Source organism: Oncorhynchus mykiss, chromosome 21 (assembly GCF_057628025.1).
Source record: "Oncorhynchus mykiss isolate SJ-2025 chromosome 21, ASM5762802v1, whole genome shotgun sequence".
In the NCBI taxonomy this organism is placed as follows: Eukaryota; Metazoa; Chordata; class Actinopteri; order Salmoniformes; family Salmonidae; genus Oncorhynchus; species Oncorhynchus mykiss.
This window is the reverse complement of record NC_143042.1, coordinates 10,686,875-10,710,550: the sequence shown is the minus strand read 5'-3', so window position 1 is coordinate 10,710,550 and position 23,676 is coordinate 10,686,875. Positions and strand designations below refer to the sequence as shown.

General features: G+C 41.6%; 4 protein-coding genes across 5 annotated transcripts; 1 reads left to right on the top strand and 3 right to left on the bottom strand.

Moving 5' to 3' along the window:
* Window positions 1-5,195: 5,195 nt before the first annotated feature.
* On the bottom strand, window positions 5,196-8,269 carry ube2n (ubiquitin-conjugating enzyme E2N). The gene is given in 4 exon segments (NM_001160651.1): window positions 5,196-6,100; window positions 6,414-6,554; window positions 6,647-6,893; window positions 8,225-8,269. Coding segments are annotated over 4 exon segments (465 nt in total). The 5' UTR covers window positions 8,255-8,269; the 3' UTR covers window positions 5,196-6,053.
* A 189-nt stretch (window positions 8,270-8,458) lies between these two features.
* Window positions 8,459-12,364, bottom strand: LOC110499950 (large ribosomal subunit protein mL42). The gene is made up of 5 exons (XM_021577009.3): window positions 12,221-12,364; window positions 11,927-11,984; window positions 11,731-11,815; window positions 11,289-11,452; window positions 8,459-8,967 (listed from the first exon to the last, which is right to left on the bottom strand). Exons 1-5 carry the CDS (start codon window positions 12,306-12,308, stop codon window positions 8,922-8,924), a joined length of 441 nt encoding a protein of 146 aa, XP_021432684.3. The 5' UTR covers window positions 12,309-12,364; the 3' UTR covers window positions 8,459-8,921.
* Window positions 12,365-12,664: 300 nt separating this feature from the next.
* Window positions 12,665-13,732, top strand: LOC149972979 (protein SSUH2 homolog). The gene has a single exon (XM_090214991.1). The coding sequence runs from the start codon at window positions 12,665-12,667 to the stop codon at window positions 13,730-13,732; it is 1,068 nt and encodes a 355-aa protein (XP_090071117.1).
* Window positions 13,733-15,293: 1,561 nt separating this feature from the next.
* LOC110499945 (periodic tryptophan protein 1 homolog) lies at window positions 15,294-23,348 on the bottom strand. 2 transcript variants are annotated; one of them, XM_036957201.2, is made up of 16 exons: window positions 23,152-23,348; window positions 22,997-23,026; window positions 22,605-22,663; window positions 19,978-20,159; window positions 19,762-19,847; window positions 18,991-19,087; window positions 18,243-18,350; window positions 17,935-18,065; window positions 17,760-17,827; window positions 17,533-17,629; window positions 17,320-17,381; window positions 17,077-17,188; window positions 16,875-16,965; window positions 16,608-16,729; window positions 16,361-16,466; window positions 15,294-15,845 (listed from the first exon to the last, which is right to left on the bottom strand). In XM_036957201.2, exons 4-16 carry the CDS (start codon window positions 20,117-20,119, stop codon window positions 15,748-15,750), a joined length of 1,320 nt encoding a protein of 439 aa, XP_036813096.1. In that variant the 5' UTR covers window positions 20,120-20,159; window positions 22,605-22,663; window positions 22,997-23,026; window positions 23,152-23,348; the 3' UTR covers window positions 15,294-15,747. The 2 variants fall into 2 exon arrangements, with proteins under 2 accessions (XP_036813096.1, XP_021432678.3); XM_021577003.3 differs by having other exon boundaries at window positions 22,997-23,205.
* Between the last annotated feature and the right edge of the window lie 328 nt (window positions 23,349-23,676).

Below are 23,676 nucleotides of genomic sequence, written 5' to 3'. Positions count from 1 at the left end.
TAAAAGGATCTCTACGGTCAGGGCGTGACAATAATAGTAGAGAGAATGATTTAATTCAGCTTTTATTTCTTTCATCACATTCCCAGTAGGTCAGAGGTTTACATACACTTAATTAGTATTTGGTAGCATTGCCATTAAATTGTTTAACTTGGGTCAAACATTTTGGGTAGACTTCCACAAGCTTCCCACAATACGTTGGGTGAATTTTGGCCCATTCCTCCTGACAGAGCTGGTGTAACTGAGTCAGGTGTGTAGGCCTCCTTGCTCAGACATGCTTTTTCAGTTCTGCCAACAAATTTTCTATGGGATTGAGGCCAGGGCTTTGTGATGGCCACTCCAATACCTTGACTTTGTTGTCCTTAAGCCATTTTGCCACAACTTTGGAAGTATGCTTGGGGTCATTGTCCATTTGGAAGATCTATTTGCAACCAAGCTTTAACTTCCTGACTGATGTCTTGCGATGTTGCTTCAATATATCCACATAATTTTCCATTCTCATGATGCCATCTATTTTGTGAAGTGCACCAGTCCCTCCTGCAGCAAAGCACCCCCACAACATGATGCTGCCACCCCCGTGCTTCATGGTTGGGATGGTATTCTTCGGCTTGCAAGCCTCCCCCTTTTTCCTCCAAACATAACGATGGTCATTATGGCCAAACAGTTCTATTTTTGTTTCATCAGACCAGAGGACATTTCTCCAAAAAGTATGATCTTTGTCCCCATGTGCAGTTGCAAACCGTAGTCTGGCTTTTTTATGGCGGTTTTGGAGCAGTTGCTTCTTCCTTGCTGAGCGGCCTTTCAGGTTATGTCGATATAGGAGAAATTATACTGTGGATATACTGTGTATCTGTTTACTCCAACATCGTCACAAGGTCCTTTGCTGTTGTTCTGGTATTGATTTGTACTTCTTCCACAAAAGTACGTTAATCTCTAGGAGACAGAACGCATCTCCTTCCTGAGCGGTATGACGGCTGCGTGGTCCCATGGTGTTTATACTTGCGTACTATTGTTTGTACAGATGAACGGGGTACCTTCAGGCATTTGGAAATTGCTCCCAAGGATGAACCAGACTTGTGGAGGTCTACAATTTTTTCTGAGGTCTTGGCTGATTTATTTTGATTTTCCCATGATGTCTAGCAAAGAGGCACCGAGTTTGAAGGTAGGCCTTGAAATACATCCACAGGTACACCTCCAATTGACTCAAATTATATTAATTAGCCTTTCAGAAGCTTCTAAAGCCAAGACATAATTTTCTGGAATTTTCCAAGTGGTTTAAAGGCACAATCAACTTAGTGTATGTAAACTTCTGACCCACTGGAATTGTGATACAGTGAATTATAAGTGAAATAATCTGTCTGTAAACAATTGTTGGAAAAATGACTTGTGTCATGCACAAAGTAGATGTCCGAACCGACTTACCAAAACTATAGTTTGTTAACAAGAAATTTGCGCAGTGGTTGAAAAACTAGTTTTAATGACTCCAACATAAGGTTATGTAAACTTCCGACTTCAACGGTATATAGTGCTATTTCTATTGTTTTAATTACCATTTTCATTATTTTATTTCACTAGTCCTGCATTTTGGAGCTCAGAGCCTATACTTGTCACACCTGTACATGTACATTAAAAACTCTAGACAGATTTGAATCTAGACATACAGGTATTTGACTTTGTTTTACCACTGAGCTGTGGCTTGTTTTCTTCCTGATAACACATTCAGTATTTCACAACCTAATTTCAAAATGTACAATATCTACATGAATAGAGGATATGAACAATTGGCATCTAACACAAATGTGTATGTACCTCTTCTGTATCTTTGTTTGTGTCTGCTGTACATTCTGATAATATAATGCAGTGAATCGCTGTTCATACTGCATCACACCCATGTCATCCTCGTATCTTGTCACACCAACACCAAAATAAGAAATCTTACACCATTATTCCATACAGCACTCTTGGAGGCCATGCACTACCATCCTTTCCTTGCAGTCTTCACCTTGGTGGCTGGTTATATGTAAAGGTCAGCAAAGGAGAAGCCTGGCACAGCAGTCTGTTATCCCACTGCAGATGAAGTATTCACAGGAAGAGATCCCCCCACCCACCCCTCCCTGTCTTGTGGAGAGTGGATCTCTAGGCAGTGCAGATATTCATAGTCACAAGTGACTCTCATACTGACTGCAGAATGAGAGGAATCCCATCACAACAAACAAATACTTCATAATGACTTCAGATCAAAAACAGTCATTACCATGCAACCACTAAGACTAGAGAATCACACCACAAATAATGTATTCCTACTAGCGAACAAGCAGAAAGTGTTATATTTCCGTGACACATTGATGATGCGAAATCCAAAACATACTGTCTACTGTGAGTGGCCAGACAGTGTCCTACCCTGTGCCGTAAGCACCTGGTGATGAGTAATGTTCACCTGTCAGGTCAATAAATCAATGCCTGTCACAAATGTTCTGTTTGTATTTGGACGTTTCTGAGCTGTCAGCAGTAAGTCACCCTGTAACTACAGATAGTAACAACGCCCTGTAACAATGGATAATCGAATAGCCCAACCCCCACGACTTACTCTGAGGAAAAATGTACTTACTTTGACTGGGATGTGGTTGTCCCACCTAGCCATCTTAAGATGAGTGCACTAACTGTAAGTCGGTGTGGTTAAGAGTGTCTGCTAACGGACTAAAATGTACAAATAAAAAATAAAGTGATGGACTAATTTCACTGACAAATCTTTATTGCTTTGAGATTAGTTCATGTTTAGTGTCTAAAAGATAATTCAAGGAATAATATCCTGCATTTATATTCTGAGGATTAGTTCCTACACTGAATGACTCACTGTTGCCATATAAACAAAGACAGGACCATAATACAAGGAATCATTTCCTGCATTTACATTCCGAGGATTGGCACATGGGTCATTCTATGAAAATTGTGGCTTTCCTTTCCCTGCCTTAACCACCAGGGAAAACACTTAAGTGTCAGATAATGACACAAAATGTTTGTTTTAATTGAAGTGCTGTGTTAATAGACAGTATATAAAGTGCGTTCGGAAAGTGTTCAGACCCCTTGACTTTTTCCACATTTTGTTACGTTACAGCCTTATTCTAAAATGGTTTGATTACATTTTTATTGATGAGGGGAAACAAACTATTTAATACATTTTAGAATAAGGCTGTAACGTAACATAATGTGGAAAAAGTCAAGAGGTCTATGGACTTTCCAAATGCTCTGTATTTACTACAACATGCTTAATACCATGAAATTGGCTTGTACTACTCCCTAGGGTCATGAATGAGTCGTGGTTTAGTTACATATTTTGAGTAAAAATATACATTTCTCTCACACTTTAAAATGTTGTAATATAAAAGTATTTAGTGGAATACTTCAACTAAAATATCAACTAAATAGTATAATTTATAGGGAATAGCTGTCCCTCAATTTCATATCACTTGTGTTACCCCATTATAGATGACCACTTTGAAAGAAATTCAACATCTTTGCCAACTTCTTCCAGGGTCAAAGGTTCATTGGAGGCAGGGCTGTTTTGAAAAGAACATGGTGGGTCTGCACTCTTCATGTTAGCAATTTGAAGATTAATTTGGTAATTTCATGCTAACCTTAAAGACATGCTCCGGAACTTTGGCAACTAGTAAAATTATAATTTTTTGCCTCCCGCTTTGGCCAATGTGTAGTTCATACATGCATAATCTAGGAGCAGAATTCTCACCTTGATTAGCCACAAAATCTCTAGTTTGAAAGCGTCTTTTTCTGGAAGCTGTACAACAACATTTTCCCCCATGCAATTCGAGTTTCAGACAATGAGCTTCAGCCCCACACCATTTGAGTGACATCTAGGAAGATGCACACAGCAGAGCGAGAGAGCAATGACACATCGGGGGACCGCTTTTGGCTAATGAGTGCTACTTCAGAACTACTACAAAATAAGTACCGGAGTGTTACACAGTTTATAGTAAAAGGAAAGGAAAATTGATTACAATAATTTACAAAACACAGCTGTAGCTCGGCCACCTTCCACCGCAGATGTGGAAGGCCGACATAGGTGGACGCCGTAAATTGAGACGCAGCCCATGCAATAAAACAGATATGTCTTAAATTGACAGATTTTGATGGGGATTTTTTTTATTATTACTTGATGCACAGGTGTGTCAATAGACACGGTTACGTGATTTATTTACAATTTAAGTGTGGTTTGAGCTACTGTGACCGACAGCTATGCCATCTTGCCTGCAAATGTGTCACTGGTGTTGTAAAAAAAAGTATATTGTTTAAAGTAAATTACTAATCAAAACATTTTCTTAATATTATCATTAACCTTGTCTTCAATTATATATGCAAATTAAATAGTCAAATTACATGGAAAGCATGAATTGTCATTCAAATATATGTAACACCAGTGACAAAAAGGGAAGAAGGGATATTTTGGGGAATGTAGTAACAAATTAAAATGCATTAAGCTGTAATTTATGGTGATTTACAATGTTAAGGGGTGTTAACTATTATCTAAGTTTTGGTTAAAAAACATTAAAAAAAAAAAAAAAATTTTAATTGCTGGTCAAAAAGCTTTACATAGAATGACCCCCACTGAGTGGCTCACTGTTGCCATATAAAGACAGGACAATAAAACCATTGTGAGATACTGGCCCCTAAAGACATGGCCCTGACATACAGGTACCCATCTACGCAGACAGAGCAAGTGTGTCAATAAACAAAACAAGTGAGTCACGTCCCCTTAGCCAGATACACAACAGCACACAGACACATTCACAGGAGTCTTACTCAACTTATTTTATTTACAGGAGCCACAAATGCAAATGCATTGGTTTATTTTCCCATATCATTTCAGACACCGGTAATACACGATTCTCTTTGCCTTTTTCACATGAAGAGTGGATTAACCAGAGACATGGAAGCCATTCTCAATCTAAAGGCCAGACGCTTAGATGACGAATCATCATTGATTTTTCATTCTAAAGATAAATAAATTAGAACATTCTCTGACTTTCTCCCCGCTTTCAGAATGTTGGTTGAACTAAATGCTGGATACACAGTAGAGAATTGTGGAAAAGACAAGGGTGAGGACAGAGTATGGGAAAAGCAATGAAACACCACCTACCAGAATATGTAGGTACAGTGCTAGCAAGAAAGAGATCAAACAAAATGGCATAACAAAAATATTTTTACTACAACATAACATTTACAGAAAATAAGTACAGAAGCAACAAGTCTGTGTGGATCTCAGCAATGAAGTGACAATGATAGTATTTCATGCCTCGTTGTTTCATGTCAGAATTGGGTGTACATTTCCCCCCCATCAACACCCCGAAAGTGGTACTTCTCAGTATCAATACGGATCTAATTTGTTAGAACAGTCATGTTCTGAGCTTGGTTAAGTACATGCTTTTAATGAAGTATCATAGGAGAAAAAAATTATATTAAAATAACATTAAAAGAAAATGAAAAGAACGCCTTTCTCCCCAGAAGGAAGTCATAACCGACACACTCACCTCCCTAATCTGAGCTTCTGCCAAGGACTTGCAAACACAGGACTTCCGAACCCACAACTTCAACTGTCTGAGGGAAACAAAGGTTACTCTAAATTCAACAAGGGGCTAGGCGGCATAACCTCAAGAGGACATTTTCAAATGGGTGTGTATTTGGTGGCTGTGTCACTAACTCCCTCAGTTTATTGACCTTTGACTAAACTGACCCATTGTATGACTGTATGACCGAGACTTATCGTTCACCCCCCCCCCCCCCCCCGGACAAACAGAAAACTGTGGTTGAGCATCAGCCTCTGTCCATGCATTCGAGCAGTGAGCCGGGACAAAGACAAAACACATTGCTATGTGCCATAAAATTACCAGAGGACTGCAGTAGTTTTGTTTTCTTTTAAATATATTCTTTACAGTTTTTTTGCTTGCTTTTTTCTTGTTTTTTTTTGTCTAAGACTGTCCTTTAAATGCAAATAAAGGAGATCATCTTGGTTGTGTTAACATCCAGTGCCCGTCTGTTTTCTTCTATACCTCAATGCTGTTTCCCGCATAAAGCCTGGTCCATGTCCGAGCTGCAAGGTGCACAGAGAGGGGGTTCATTAACTAGAGGTATTAGCATTCTTCTTGAAGGAATGTCTTGCTATCTCTGAATTGATTTGACCTGCAGTGACACTTTAGGAGGCTAAAGTGAAGAGCACTACAAGAGCAGTAAGTAATTGGTTCCTTCTCACACACACTGCCTCTGTTTAAAACCAGGCTTTGGTCACATTCAGCGATATAGGTACTCTTGATCAGAGGATGCAAAATAATTTACGTGCCAAGGGGTGAGAATTTAAACTGGGTTCACTTTAAACATGAACATGACACGTGCGTGTGCTGTCTCACCTGTCTCAATGGCCTGGGCTTCGTTTGATTTCCACTGCTCTGCAACATCGTTTGCAAGTGGGTCATCAGGGTTAGGAGCGCTTAATAATGCTTGGATTGATAGCAGCACTGTGCGGATCTGCAAAGCTGGGGACCACTTATCTGTGAGAGACAAAGAAAATGGTGGAGGAAGGAGTCATACTTTGAGTCAGGACATGACTGTGACCAATGATAACTGAATCTGGATAACTCACCTTTCAAGATGTCTAGGCATATCCTACCCAGCTTGTCCACATTGGGGTGGTAGATTTTGGTCATGAATCGCACTTTGGGAGCTGCCATGGGATATTCTTCTGGCAGAAACAGTTCAAGTTTAAAGGTGCCTCCTTCGAAAGGGGAGTCCTGGGGCCCTGAAATCACCACGTGGAAGTAGCGTGCATTCGCCTCATCAGGCTCTGCCTTTATTCCAGGAACGGGTTCGGCCAGCAAACGCTGAGTCTCCTGAACACGGACAGAGATACAGATCGAGACATGCAAGTAGATAGACAAACACATGCAAACAGAAACGTGTCATGTTCGAAGTGAACCCAGTTTAAATTGTCTCAAGCAGAATGCGCTACAGATGTAGCGAGACAGATAAGCACCAACAACCAGATGTCAGGTCAGGGTCAATAGTGACCAAGGTTTTGGACAACTATGTTTTGGTGCAAGGACAGCCATCCATACATTCAAGATCAGGTTTGACATTCTGTTTCTGAACATTTTAGGGCCAATGAACAATCACTCTGTCTTGTCTCTTTCAAGAGCACAAAACACTCACGCAGTGTTTTAGATCCTCAGCTAAGAGCTCATAGGATATATTCTATTGCAGTTAAAAGGTTAAACAAACAAAATATATAATAATAATTACATGCCTGGAGGTGGACTAGCTGCAGTCTTTTTTTGTGAATTATGTCTGAGGCCTAGTGAGAACCAACATGTAACATCTTCATGGTATGACTGTCATTCTGATGGAAATAAATGTATTATCTATAACTTTCAAATATAACTCACTGATAGGCCCATGTACACCATAACGCCACTGTAAATGTTTGTCTTCTCAGTTTTTTTATTCAACAACTAGGCAAGTCAGTAAGTTAGGCCAGTTGAGTAGGCTGATAAATTGAATGTTTCTGTCAAACATTTGTTTTTGCAGCCACCTAGTATATGTATGACAAACTATTGTCCCATGTCTCTTCATTTCTGACACAGAACTCCTGCAAGACCAACAAGATTTCCTGATCCTGCTCATTGGGCCTAGACACAGTTTGAGAGAAATACCTGCACTGCCACCGGCTTCTATACTACAGCCAAGTTAGCTTTGCTACCCAAAGCACTTTCATACACAGTAAAACAAGCAAGTACATGTGAGTTTATAATACATACTCTGGAGTCTAGTAGTATAGCAAGTTTCATCAATATCTAACTAGCTAAATTTGCTAGCTGTATGTACGTTGCTAACGTTAGCTAGAAGTGCCAGTCGAGGGTCATTGCTCAGATCGCTAACTTGAGACCATAGCAAGGTTACTTCAATAGATTTACATTAAGAAAATTATTACTTTCAACACATAGGCAATTAAGTAGACTTGGGCCATACTCAGCAGGAAGGTTAATACATTTGACCAAACATTCATCTGACTTGAGGCTGAGACATACGGTACCTAGCTAACGGAAGTAACATTAGCTAGCAAATACATGGCAATGCACGTGCCTAGTCGTATTTTTCTTCGCAACTCAAAGGGGACCGAACTACGGCTTGTGAACTATTTATTGCATGTGGTTTTTGGAATTACCTTTATAATCCTGCGGGGTAGTCCTGCCATCTTGTTTTACTGTATACAGTATTTTTGTATGTTCACTCCTTCGTCGCCGAAAAAAACACGCTTTCCGGTGATGTTGGCCTCTGACGGGATTGTGAATGCTGGGAAATGTATTTTGGTCAACGACAAGCGTGAACATATTTCAATTAAACGAACTTCATGTTCCAGGAATGGGTGCTTTCAAAATCTTAGAGAAAAGACTAGAAATATGAACGTACTCTTTATTGTAATTTCTTTGAATCCCAAAAACGTAAAATACATGGACTGAATTGAAATTATCGTAATAATGGTCAGTCACAATCAATGTAATATTGTTCTGCACAGTAGGAGCCAAAGTTTGAGTCCCAGTTGCAGCTTTTTCTTTCTCCCGCTACGCCGCTATTGCAGTGTTCTCCTTCTTCCTCCACAATAACATGCAGATAGATACCTTAACAATGTCCCAAAATTTCATGAAATAAAAGGTATTCAGCAAATAGGGAAAATATATATTTCACTGACAGTTTTGGTAATCTGCTTCAAAACATACGTGCGTAACTACAGATTTGTTCATTTTATTTTATTTTACAGCGCAAATAATTGCACACAAAAACAGTTTGGGATTTGGGGGTTGAGCCAAGCTAATAATTATGTAAGGTATAAATGATTCTGAAGGTAAGAAACTCCTTAACAACTATCTGTCTTTTGGGGGATCTCGTTTTCTGCGTCGTGTATGGTACCTAAGAAAAAAAAGGAACAAAAGTTACAATTTTCAATATACAGTGGATTCGGAAAATATTCAGACCCTTTGACTTGTTCCACATTTTGTTACAGCCTTATTCTGAAATGAATTCAATTGTAATCTCTCAATCTACACACAATACCCCATAATGACAATGCGAAAACAGGTTTTTAGAAATCTTTGCAAATGTAATTAAAAATAAAAACCAGAACAATCACATTTAGTATTCAGACCCTTTACTCAATACTTTGTTGAAGCACCTTTGGCAGCGATTATAGTCTACTTTGGTATGACGCTACAAGCTTGGCACACGTATTTGGGGAGTTTCTCCCATTCTTCTCTGCAGATCCTCTCAAGCTCTATCAGGTTGGATAGGGAGCTTCGCTGCACAGCGATGTTCAGGTCTCTCCAGAGATGTTTGGTCGGGTTCAAGTCCGGGGTCTGTCTGGGCCACTCAAGAACATTCAGAGACTTGTCCCGATGCCACTCCTGCATGGTCTTGGCGGTGTGCTTAGAGTCATTGTCCTGTTGGAAGGTGAACCTTCGCCCCCAGTCTGAGGTCCAGAGTGCTCTGGAGCAGGTTTTCATCAAGGATCTCTCTGTACTTTGCTCCGTTCATCTTTCCCTCAAACCTGACTAGTCTCCCAGTCCCTGCCACTGAAAAACATCAACACAGTATGAACCTGCCACCACCATGCTTCACCGTAGGCATGGTGCCAGGTTTCCTCCAGACGTGACGCTTGCCATCTAGGCCAAATAGTTCAATCTTGGTTTCATCAGACCAGAGAATCTTGTTTATCATGGACTGAGAATCCTTTAAGTGCCTTTTGGCAAATTCCAAGCGGACTGTCATGTGCCTTTTACTGAGGAGTGGCTTCCGTCTGGCCACTACCATAAAGCCCTGATTGGTGGAGTGCTGCAAAGATAGGATAACCTTCCAGAAGGACAACTTTCTCCACATAGGAACTCTAGAGCTCTGGCAGAGTGACCATTGGGTTCTTGGTCACCTCCCTGACAAAGGCTGCCTCCCCCGATTGTTCGGTTTGGCCGAGCGGCCAGCTCTAGGAAGAGTCTTGGTGGTTCCAAACTTATTCAATTTAAGAATGATGGAGGCCACTGTGTTCTTGGGGACGTTCAATGCTGCAGAAATGTTTAGGTATCCTTAGCCAGATCTGTGCCTTGACACAATCCTGTCTCGAAGCTCTACGGACAAATCCTTCGACCTCATGGCTTGGATTTTGCTCTGACATGCACTGTCAACTGTGGGACCTTATATAGACAGGTGTGTTCCTTTCCAAATCATGTCCAATCAATTGAATTTACCCCAGGTGGACTCCAATCAATCAGTAGAAACATCTCAAGGATGATCAAGGGAAACAGAATGCACTGGAGCTCAATTTCGAGTGCCATAGGAAAGGGTCTTATTTACATAAGGTTTATGTTTTTTAATTTTAATAAAAATGTAAAAACCTGTTTTCACTTTGTCATTATGGGGTATTGTGTGAATATGGATAAAATGTATTTATTTCTCAATTTTAGAATAAGGCTGTAATGTAACAAAATGTGGAAAAAGGGAAGGGGTCTGAATACTTTGCGAATGCACTCTATAGGTGATTTTAAAAAGGACTGAGTGAGGATTATACCCAGCTTCATGCCAGTTTCTCACTCAATCCATTAGCATTACATGAATTTACAAATGAGCAACTTAAGGTACATTTTGGATACTTAAAAGGCCCAATGCAAACGTTATCTCAATATCAAATCATTTCTGGGTAACAATTATGTACCCCACTGGGATTATTTTCAATCAAAATGGTCAAAAACAAACAAAAATAGTTTCTTAGCAAGAGCAATTTCTCAAGCAAGACTTTTGCTAGAACTGTCGGAGTGGGGAGGGGAAAACCGAAGCCTCGTTATTGGCAGAGACGTTTAGAACTCTTTCATATTGGTCTAGTAACTAATTTACTACCTGGTGATGTCACCAAGCAGGCCAAAACAGGCTGAAATTTCAGACGACCTTTTCAAACAGCTCTCTTACACTAAAAGAGCATTATCATTTTCACAGCATTCTTCCAACATCAGTATGTAAATATATATATAAAACTCAAGAAATTACATTTTTGACTGCACTGGGCCTTTAATACTAAGGATGTGCCATGTGAGTTCAGTACCAATATTTAATATGGAACAGGTGTGGCATCTATCTATTGCCCTGCTTTGAGCAATCATCAACATAATTTTATCCTTCTGAGTATCTCTTCATAATTTAAATAGTCAGTACTATCACTAAAGTGATTCAATCATAGAAGGTGTACTTACTGTCCCACTGGGTACCAGCGGTGCTTGGTGGTGTGAAACATTTTGCTCAGCTCCTCGATGGTGGGGGCCTGTTTGTTCTGCAGCACCTCCCTGCCGAGGTGGGCCTTCAGCACTTGGTCATGTGTCTCTGCCGGATTGGTCAGGGGGTCTGGCCGTAGAATGGGCTACAGTGTCACAAATACATACGAAAGCCATAACAATCAAAGACGATTTATGCTGTTTTTTAACCTCGCAGGGCTTATTTTGCAGTTTAATAGCCAGCATGTTGAGAAAAGGGGCATATTGCTGGCAGGTAAAACTCAGCCTCCCACAGACATTATGATTTCACAGATCAATCTGCAGGGCGTATTGTGTTTGCAAATGCAGTATTTACAGTATTTAAATGTTTCCTCATCATCTCTGTTAACGTCAGTATCGGCAAATCCAAGTTCTAATTTCTTACCTGGGTAAATTCATAAGGAACATCCTCAGAGGGATGGTAGCACACAATGGTCTTCCCATCAGATGTCACACCAATTTCCACCTTACTGCAATGAAGGTGACAAGAAATGAACAAAGTCATCGCAATACACACAGTTACAAAATGATGATTTACTATTAAAAAAAGGCTACGTAGCAAGCCATCTGACGTTACTTACCAATCATCATCAATGGAAGGTCCACGGATAGTTGACTTGTGAAGGACAGGCACAACGCCTGTTGTGGATATATTGGTTTACATAAATCAAAAGGTACAGTATGATGTGATTAATAACTGCCAAGCTACAGTCACAAGATTGCTAGCCAGCTGGGTTCTCTGCCTCAGAAATGCTTGCTAATATATGTGCGCTAACATTAACTAGATAGTTAGCTGACAAAATCCTTTCAGCACGAGATTGTGTTCACAAAACGCGTTCCTTAATCTTGCAAGTTTTACAATAGACAGTACTCACCTGTGCAGTGTTTCAGTTTATTAACAGTTGAAAACCGTGTAAATAAAGAACTCAACCTATTTAAATGACCTGTAGTAGCCATGCTCATCAAAAATGTTGTATTTGTGTTACATGGAAATATTTCCGTGTATGTACTATAAGGAAATAATTCCGTGTTCATACGTGAACCATACACGTTTGTTCCGCTGTACAAACCTTTATGAACAAATCCTTTTTCTTTAGTAAAGCCAAAGTAAAAATACAAAAACAAAAGAACTGGGACAATTTAACTGTCAAATGTATTTGGGGAAAAATTATTTTTCACATTTGTATAAATACATTATGACATCATAAATATCATTTTAGAATTGGAATAGAGTAAACTGAGAAATAATGGGATTTGAACATTTTGCTAATTCATTAACATGAAACTCAAGTTACAGCATTGCTCTTAACTTCCATATAATGGCAACTGAACATCGAAAGGGTTACCGATGTGACCTCATACTGGAACCCTCTCAGTACTCCACAGTTCCACCACCAACGGAGGAGGGGAAGGCAAAGGTATCAGTGAAACTTCAGCCAGAGGTTTTTAACCCATTCATCCTGTCTCCTCTGCCAGAACAGACGATCCGTGATGTTCTTGTTGACTGGGTGAGGAACAAACCGCTCCTTTCACCCACTGCAGCCAGAGGAATGGTCATCACTGGCATAACCCATGAGGTTGCATACTGTTACAGACTGGAAACATTTACAGAGCACAGGTCTGTGTGCTTAAGATTTGAACCGCAATGCAAAACTTCCAAAGCACCAGTGTCTCCAAAACCAGCAGGGGAAGTACAGGAGCCACAACCCTGGAAGGTGCCTGTGACCCCGGCCAAGATGTTCCACAACCAGGTGTTAAATTACAGGCTGATTCACACAGACCGAGTGACCGGGTGCTCTTACTGCCAGGAGCATAAGTGGGTTATGTGCAAGGCCTGCTGTGCCTCTACTAGAGTGCGCTGCCCTGTGTGCCACGGGCGAGGCAGGGGCACCAAAAAGCCCTGCAGAGAGTGCAAGGGTGAGAAGATGGTGCCCTGCATGTCCTGCATGTCCCTGGGCCGGGTTTGCTGTGAGATGTGCGTGGGAAATGGTCAGCTGTGCTACTTCAAAGAGCTGCGGGTGGACTACCACTGTCATCTCGACAGGTACCTGCTAGGTGTCCCAGGCGGTATCCCAGAGGAGAGGATTTCCCATGCCATAGGGGAGATCCTCCACAATGGCTTGGGCCAAAATGTGTGTCCCATTAGCACCTTCTCTGTGGAAGAGGTCAACGCAGCCTCACAAAGGATGGTGCGGTCGTCCCACTCCAGCTGGCCCCAGTGCCGCATCATTCAACAGAGACATCTGCTGAGGGCAGTGCCAGTGACTCAAGTCCAGTATCGCTGGAAGGATACTTCTGGGAGTGTGTTTATTTTTGGAGTAGACCACTCCATCTACTGGCCAGACTACCCAGAGAGGAGGATCCGTCTCTTTTGCCCCTGGTTATAGAACTGGTAATGCTCAATTCCCAGATAAAAGCTTCCTCAAACACATGCATATGATAAAGATTGTTGTCCTTTCCTTTTCTTTATTTTTAATATTTTCTACATTGTAGAATAATAGTGAAGACATCAAAATGATTAAATAAAACATATGGAATCATGTAGTAACCAAAAAAAGTATTAAAAAATCTAAATATGTTTTATATTTTAGATTCTTCAAAGTAGCCACCCTTTGCTTTGACAGCTTTGCACACTCTTGGCATTCTCTCAACCAGCTTCACCTGGAATGCTTTTCAACAATCTTGAAGGAGTTCCCACATATGCTGAGCACTTGTTGGCTGCTTTTCCTTCACTCTGCAGTCCAACTCATCCCAAACCATTTCAACTGGATCGAGGTCAGGTGATTGTGGAGGCCAGGTCATCTGATGCAGCACTTCATCACTCTCCTTCTTGGTCAAATAGCCCTTACACAGCCTGGAGGTGTGTTGAGCCATTGTTGTGTTGAATAACAAATGATAGTCCCACTAAGCGCAAACCAGATGGGATGGTGTATCATTGCAGAATGTTTTGGTAGCCATGCTGGTTAAGTGTGCCTTAAATTCTGAATAAATCACAATGACACCAGCAAAGCACCCCCACACCACCACCTCCATGCTTCACGGAAGGAACTACACATGCAGCGATCATCCGTTCACCTACTCTGCGTCTCACAAAGACAAGGCGGTTCGAACCAAAAATCTCAAATTTGGACCAAAGGACAGATTTCCTACCGGTCTAATGTCCATTGCTCGTGTTTCTTGGCCCAAGCAAGTCTCTTGTTCTTATTAGTGTCCTTTAGTAGTGGTTTCTTTGCAGCAATTCAACCATGAAGGCCTGATTCACGCAATCTCCTCTGAACAGTTGATGTTGAGATGTTTGTTACTTGAACTCTGTGAAGCATTTATTTGGGCTGCAATTTCAGAGGCGCAGTTAACTCTAATGAACTTATCCTCTGCAGCAGAGGTAACTCAGGGTCTTACTTTCCTGTGGCGGTCCTCATGAGAGCCAGTTTCATCATAGCGCTTGAAGAATCTTTTAAAGTTCTTGAAAATCTCCACATTACTGACCTTCATGTCTTAAAGGAATGATGGACTATCATTTCTCATTGCTTATTTGAGCTGTTCTTGCCATATGGACTTGTACCATATAGGGCTATCTTCTGTATACCACCCCTACCTTGTCACAACACAACTGATTGGCTCAAACACATTAAGGAAATAAATTCCACAAATTAACTTAAGGCACACTTGTTAATTGAAATGCATTCCAGGAAACTGGTTGAGAATACCAAGAGTGTAAAAAGCTGTCAAGGCAAAGTGTGGCTACTTATTATTCTACAATGTAGAAAATAGTAAAAACAAAGAGAACACTGGAATGAGTAGGTGTGTCCAAACTTGACTGGTACTGTATATTTTTCACAAGTTGGTCAAATCCGTATTTCTTTACCATTTTGCCTGGATGGGTCTTTCAGTAAATGTTTGAGTAGGTATTTCAGATTTCACACATTTCCAATTTAACCAATGCAGGAATGTCACTGACATAATACATTGTTTATTCTGGGGGGGAGGGGCGCAAGATTAGCAAATTTCAGGCCAAGATTAGCAAAGTCCTGCACAAATAATCATTGATGACACTAAACCAGATACCTGTGCTTTCAAAATCATATTTCAATAGTTATTTGATTGATTGTTAGTCAAAAACAAATATCTATTGAATTATTTTGACAAACATTCAGATAAATATTGACCTTCCTTGTTGCAAAGACATTTTAGCTCCCAAAACAAATATTTATGTGGCGCTTAACTATTAGGAGATCTGTTTTAGAAGAAAAGTTTGAAGAGAGAAAGTCCATCCACAGCTCTGGCAATGTTCTTGAAGTGCCTTCTTGGTCCCAGGTTGACAAAGTCTTTGGCTATGTGGATCTCTCTGTGTAAGTCCAAGGTGCCGCTCTATGTTGATTGGAAGTTGGTCCAGAGTGGCTCACTAGGAAAGCTCCATATCTGCTGTGGAGGAAGTACTGCTGGATGCCTCAGGCGCTGTGGTTGCCACCAACCGCTCCCGATTGCCAAACACCTCAGCGACTGGAGACAGCACATACATGGATGGCACGCAAAGTCAGTGAACATACTCGGTCACGTACACACAAACTCACCATGTTGATAACCATCAGCTACTGATCTAACACCTCAGTGGCCAAGCAGACACACATATATACAAACCCATGACTCGACTACCAAGCAGGAGAGATGATAGCTATATAAACGTAACAGTCAAAGCCCATAATAAATAGATGTTCAATACAGAGGGAGAGCGATACTATCCCTCGGTATAGAACAGGTAGTTTTTCGTAGCCACTGTGCTTCTACATCTGCATTGCTTGCTGTTTGAGGTTTTAGGCTGGGTTTCTGTACAGCACTTTGTGACATCTGCTAATGTAAAAAGGGCTTTATAAATACATTTGGTTGATTGATTAAAAAAGTAAAAGCTAGTTGCCATATTCAAAATATATATATTTTTCTGGAACAAACAGAAAATACATGATAGACTCGGCTCCTTGTCAGGCCTAGAGCAGAAGGTAATGACATTGAAACTGTACCTGCTGCCACATCACTTATGTCCCAAACCCGCAGGCCATCCCTCTGTCCTCCAAAGGCATATACAAAGGGCATGTCAGGACAGCACGCTGCACAGAACAGCACCCCCTATCAACAGAAAAGGGAGCATTTCACCGCAACAGCCACATACATATACAGCACACATCCACACATTCGCTGTTAGACCGAAAGGTGACGGATCTTAATGCAATGACATGACATGATTACAGCGACAGAAACCATCTTTACCATTTTCATGTCCCGGGTGTGAACTAAATTGGGCTTGTTCCCCAAGATGTCCCAAATCTTGACGTGTTTGTCTGCTGACGAGGTGACCAAGCATCCCCGGATCTGGCTGCTAAGGTCCAAGCCTACAGGGCCAGAGACAACTGACTTCAATTCTGTTTCCCTGACCTTGAATGCCATGTTTGTGTACCAGTACTCATCCAGTATTTTAAAGTCTGAATATGAAGGGGTAGGGGCTAGAGGCAGAAATTGGCCTGTGACCACACCCACCTGACACCTCTCCGTCATGTGCCCTTAGCGTAAACACTGGCTTGTCCGAGCGTGCGTCCAGACAGTAAACAAAGCCGTCCTCTGTGCTCGCCTAAAACACAGCCAACCATCAGTGAGAATGGAAACAGGAAAGTGCACCAAGCATTTTCCATGTGAAAGTTATCCAATATGCTATGTGAGATGTGGCGAGAGGACAGCTTACCAGGAAGTTGCAGGGTGAGAAGTGGTTCCAGGCGACCCTTTCCACCTGCCCGCTAAACCTCCAAGTGCGATGGCTGCTGTCCGGGCTGCGGCAGTCATACAGGATTGCCGACCTGGCCAGAGGAAGAAGACACAGGTTAAGACTTGTTCGTTTTGTACATTCACAATCCTGACCTCCAATATACAGGAGATTATAATTAATTTGACAATTTCAGAGGATGTAACAGATTCAGATTGGACATACTTATCGTATGATCCTGATATCAGGGTCTGAGCTTCAAAGGGGTGGAACATCAACGTCTGAACCTAAAAGGGACTTGACTTTAATGTTTGAGATCAACATCACAAGTAAGCAGGCGAGGCTACATCCAAAATCAACTTCACATCGTATTTTTGTTTATTTACAGTAGGTCCATTATGGGAAGTTAAACAGGCCGTGATGACTGGATACACGTACCTTGTCAGTGTGTTTGCGCAGTGTTGTGGCCGGCTTTCCCTGTGCCAGATCCCACAGGATCACGGTTTCGTCAGCTGACCCACTGGCCAAGACGTTGCTGTGGAAAAAAGAAGCAACACACAGAGTAAAGGTGGAGGGTAGGTTTGTGACAACGCTAGTGACTTTGTGATTACAGTGACATAAGTGGAAAGGTCTGGGGTAACGGGTACAACTCCAATATGACTCACCGGACCAGTTTGTTCCAGGATAAGTCCAGTACAGCATCTGTATGACCTTCCACTGGCTCTGCTGCAGCCTTAAAATTCAAATGGCATGTTAGGATTCAGGCCATAGTGAGGAGACACCAACACCATAAACATAACAGTAGAAACTACCACATCCAAGTCCTTGTGGGAAAATAACCTTTTTGCTTTTCTTTTTCTTCTTGGAGGCCTTCTTGCTCCCCAGAGTGAAGGCAGGCTCTAGGCAGTCCACCACATCCAGGTCCCACACGTCAATCTGCGGTGTCATGTTGCCTACAGCCGCATAATTGCCTGTACAAACAGATGGAGTTAATGTAAAGTAAAAAAAACAAACATGTTATACACTGAGAAAACACTGAATTGAATGTCCATTCCGCAGAGTCGGGTTGTGATAAACTGCTGTTTGAGCTTAACTCAAAGTCAAATCTGAGAATCCATTCAACACTATAAAAAAGTGAATTCACTCACCAGTGCCTTCTGGACTAGGGTCAAAGTTAAGCCACTCCACACACAGTGGATAGGCTGGTAGGAGTATGTCATGGTGAATATAGAGGGATTCCTCCTCGGAGTTGTATACTGTGCAGAGGCAAATAAATACATTCATTAAAACAACCTTTGTTTTTACACTGGCATGTACACAGAGTATACCAAACGTCAGGAAAATCTTCATAATATTGAGTTGCAACCCTCCCCTTCCCTTCCCTCAGAACAGACTCAATTCGTCAGGGCATGGACTCTGCAAGGTTTCAAAAGCGTTCCACAGGGATGCTGGCCCATGTTGTGGGAAATTGGCTGGATGTCCTTTGGGTGATGGACCATTCCTCATACACGCGGGAAACTGTTCATGAAAAACCCAGCATCGTTGTAGTTTTTGACACAAACCATTGTGCCTGGCACCTACTACCATACCCCGTACAAAGGCATTTAAATATGTTGTCTTGCCCATTCACCCTCTGAATGGCACACATACACAATCCATGTCCCAAGGTTTAAAAATCCTTCTTCAACCCGTCTCCTCCATCTACACTGATTGAAGTGGATTTGACGTCAGATGAAAGCTATGATCACTTGTTTGCCAGTCTATGTCATGGAAAGAGCATGTTTTGTACACTCACTATGTCTACACTGTTACTATTTGATGTTGTGAAGCAAGAGTTTCTGTTAGTCTAAGCTGAGAGTCAAATTGCCAGTTTGAACAACAGTCTCTGCAACTCACCGTGAATCTCCAGGTTGCAACAGTCCTTCTCTGCTCTGCCTGAAATGATGAGGTTATCATTGGGCTTGATTTGAAAGTCCTCTCGCTCATACTGGTCCTGGAGACACAAAGAAAAGATGCCAACAACTAAGTCTGAATGACACAGAATTACCAGAAATGAAGAGCTGGGACGATAAACTGAAAATTTGACACCAACCACTTATCGCAGGCATTTTGCTGATATCGTTCATTACGATAAGTAGCCTATACTAGCGAAATGTGAAGTTTGAAATGAAATAAGTTTGTTCAATGGGACAATTGATGGCTACAACAATAAAACTAGTAGTAGTAGTTTAAAGGATTAAAAAAAAAAAAAAAAATACTGTGGTGCACATTATAAACTTATTGTTTCTATTTATCGGTATCGCATCAATTAGGTCATTTATCACAATATGGATTTTTTAAGTGGCAGGTAGCCTAGCAGTTAGAGGGTTGGGCCAGTAACCGAAAGGTCGCTGGATCGAATACCCGAGCAGACATGGTGAAAAATCGATGGCCCTTAAGCAAGGCACTTGACCCCAATTTGCTTCAGGGGCGCCGTATTACTATGGCTGACCCTGTAAAACAACACATTTCACTGCACCTATACGGTGTGTGACAATAAAATATATTTTATGATGTGATATTTTTATATATTTAATGTGATATGCTTGGCATGCACCACTAGTTGGTACCAAACCGGACTGGTGAGATGTTTCATCACTCTGAACTGGCAAACAGCTCTGGACTCACTGTGTCTTTGATGGTAATGTAAGGATCCTCCTCATTGGTGCTGAACACTGTGAGGCCGGCAAGGCTGTCACCAAGGTTGGCAGTCACTGTGCCAGAAAAAAGAGATGAACAGTAAGAGAGTTATTTATAATAATCTTGGAATATTAACAGACAGAGATAACCCCATGAATTTAAGATCCGACATAATCTGAGAGCAAATGCAGAAACTATATTTACCCGAGTCTTCCTCATCATATCTATCCAAACCATACGTTGCTAGTTCATCTGCTTCCTCCCTTCCTGCTTCATTTTCATCTTGCTCTGGCTCCTGTCCCTGAACAGCTTCTGCCTCGTCACTCTGTTCCTGCCCGCTGGCCATGCCTTCATCCTCCTCCTCCTCCTCTTCACCTACACGTTCACTGAGTAAACGCAAATAAACTCATCAAAAAAAGAAACGTCCCTTTTTCAGGACCCTGTCTTTCAAAGATAATTTGTAAAAATCCAAATAACTTCACAGATCTTCATTGTAAAGGGTTTAAACACCGTTTCCCATGCTTGTTCAATGAACCATAAACAATTAATGAACATGCACCTGTGGAACGGTCGTTAAGTCACTAACAGCTTACAGACGGGTAGGCAATTAAGGTCATAGCTATGAAAACTTAGGACACAAGAGGCCCTTCTACTGACTGAAAAACACCAAAAGAAAGATGCCCAGGGTCCCTGCTCATCTGCGTGAACGTGCCTAACACGCAACCCAAACAAACCGGCTGCACACATGCGCCATCGTGCATTAATTTATTTTGTCCCCCCACACCAAATGCGATCACAATACGCAGGTTCAAATATCAAAACAAACTCTGAACCAATTACATTAATTTGGGGACAGGTCAAAAAGCATTAAACATATGGCAATTTAGTTAGCTAGCTTGCACTTGCTAGCTAATTTGTCCTATTAAGCTAGCTTGCTGTTGCTAGCTAATTTGTTCTGGGATATAAACATTGAGTTGTTATTTTATCTGAAATGCACAAGGTCCTCTACTCCGACAATTAATCCACACATAATACGGTCAACCGAATCATTTCTAGTCATCTCTCCTCCTTCAAGGATTTTTCTTCTCTTGGCTTCATATTGCGATTGGCAACTTTCATAAATGAGGTGCATTACCACCACTGACCTCATTCGTATTTCAGTCACCCACGTGGGTATAACCAATGGGGAGATGGCATGTGGGTATCTGCTTCTATAAACCAATGAGGAGATGGGAGAGGCAGTACTTGCAGCGCGATCGGCATCACAAATAGAACTGACTTCTATTTTATCCCTTGGCAACGCAGATGCTCGTTGGCACGCGCGAGCAGTGTGTGCAATAATTGAATAATATAGATCTCTAAATTTATTTTGCAATGTGAGCGGTGTAGTCAGCCTGTTAGGCATGCTGCAAGGAGGCATGAGGACTGCAGATGTGGCCAGGGCAATAAATTGCAATGTTCGTACTGCGAGACTCCTAAGACAGCGCTACTGAGACAGGACGGACAGCTGATAGTCCTCGCAGTGGCAGACCACGTGTAACAACACCTGCACAGGATTGGTACATCCGAACAACAACTGCCCGAGTTACACCAGAAACACAATCCCTCCATCAGTGCACAGACTGTCCGCAATAGGCTGAGAGAGGTTGGACTGAGGGCTTGTAGGCCTGTTGTTGTTGCCGGTGAGGACCTGCCTTACGTCACCTATAGGCACAAACCCACCGTCGATGGCCCAGACAGGACTGGCAAAAAGTGCTCTTCACTGACGAGTCACGGTTTTGTCTCACCAGGTGTGATGGTTGGACTTGCGTTTATCGTCAAAGGAATGAGCGTTACACCTGTACTCTGGAGCTGGATCGAAATGGAGATCCGGTCCGTCATGGTCTGGGGCGGTGTGTCACAGCATCATCGGACTGAGCTTGTTGTCATTGCAGGCAATCTCAACGCTGTGCGTTTCAGGGAAGACATCCTCCTCCCTCATGTGGTACCCTTCCTGCAGGCTCAAAATGACATGACCCTCCAGCATGACAATGCCACCAGCCGTACTGCTCGTTCTATGCGTGATTTCCTGCAAGACAGGAATGTCAGTGTTCTGCCATGGCCAGCGAAGAGCCCGGATCTCAATCCCATTGAGCACATCTGGGACCTGTTGAATCGGAGGGTGAGGGCTAGGGCCATTCCCACCAGAAATGTCTGGGAACTTGCAGGTGCCTTGGTGGAAGAGTGGGGTAACATCTCACAGCAAGAACTGGCAAATCTGGTGCAGTCCATGAGGAGGAAATGCACTGCAGTACTTAATGCAGCTGGTGGCCACACCAGATACTGACGGTTACTTTTGATTTTGACCCCCCCTTTGTTCAGGGACACAATATTCCATTTCGTTAGTCACATGTCTGTGGAACTTGTTCAGTTTATGTCTCAGTTGTTGAATCTTATGTTCATACAAATATTTACACATTAAGTTTACTGAAAATAAACGCAGTTGGACAGCGAGAGGACGTTTCTTTTTTTGCTGAATTTACATTGACAGAAACATTGACTGAACAAGAGCTCAAAGAAATCACCATTTATAAGGTTTGGGTCAATTTCATTTGAACTTGTTTGATTTGATGAAACCCCCACTATTGAGGAAATTATTTCTGAGTCACTTCGCTGGTCCAGAAATAATGAGTATTTCAAACATTTATCTACACATTTCAATTAATTTCCAATATTGACTGAGTTTGAATAGCAGTTTCAGTCTCATTGTCCCACTCAGGTCAGTGTTATTTTCTGAAGCCCTCCAAACAAACAAAGTTACGTCAAGTAAGTCATCCAAAAACTCCACCAACCCCAATTGTTCTTTTGCCTCTGCTATTATGTGTTGCAATTCTTCTTTGCTCAACTCCACCTGTAACAAAATGTGGCAACAGGTTAAAACAGACATCACCTAGCTGGTACCATTCATTTTATTTGCATGAATTATGGTGTTTATAAACTATAACTGCTGTATGTACAAAATAACGTATTAACTAGCTAGGGTGTATTCATTAATCTGATTCCGTTGCAAAACGTTTAGCAACTGAAACCATTTACTTCCGAACAAATTCTGGTAGGTCCCTCCCCGTTTCGTTTGCTTCAGTTAGGTTCCTAGGGTAATTGTTTCCCTTTTGCAACGGAATCCGACTAATGAAAACACCACAGAAGAATGTCTGTCTTGTTGGCAATTTTGCTAGCTACTTACCTTATCTGGTGTTTCCTTCGAAATGCCACGCTTTACCCATCCAACACAAGTGATTTGAGAACTCATTATTGACAACGTTCTAGTAACAACATTCAATGTAATGTACAACTCTAAAGTGTTCAAAAACACTTTATAAAAATCCAAAAGTTACATACAAATTGCACGCATTGACATGTGAGTTGGGTCCACGACTCTCGAGACAGGCAGTGTCGCAGACTGATGACGTTAACGTGGGGGTGTCCCTTGTTCTTCTTCTTTGAGTTTTTATTGACGGATCGCAAACAAAAAACAGGTGCACACACCGCCACTTACTGTACTGGACTGTGAGACCCGCCACGAACAGTCTATACCACTATATCCGAGTCAAATCAAATGTAATTAGTCACACACAATTGTTTAGAAAATGTTATTGCGGGTGTAGCGAAATGCTTGTGTTTCGAGCTTCGACAGTGCAGTAATATCTAACAAGTAATATCTAACAATTTCACAACATATACCCAATACACACACATCTAGTAAAGGAATGGAATTAAGAATATATAAATATATGGGCGAGTAATGTCAGAGCGACATAGACTTAGATACAGTAGAATAGTTCAGAATATAGTATACAGTCGTGGCCAAAAGTTTTGAGAATGACACAAATATACATTTTCACAAAGTCTGTTGCCTCAGTTTGT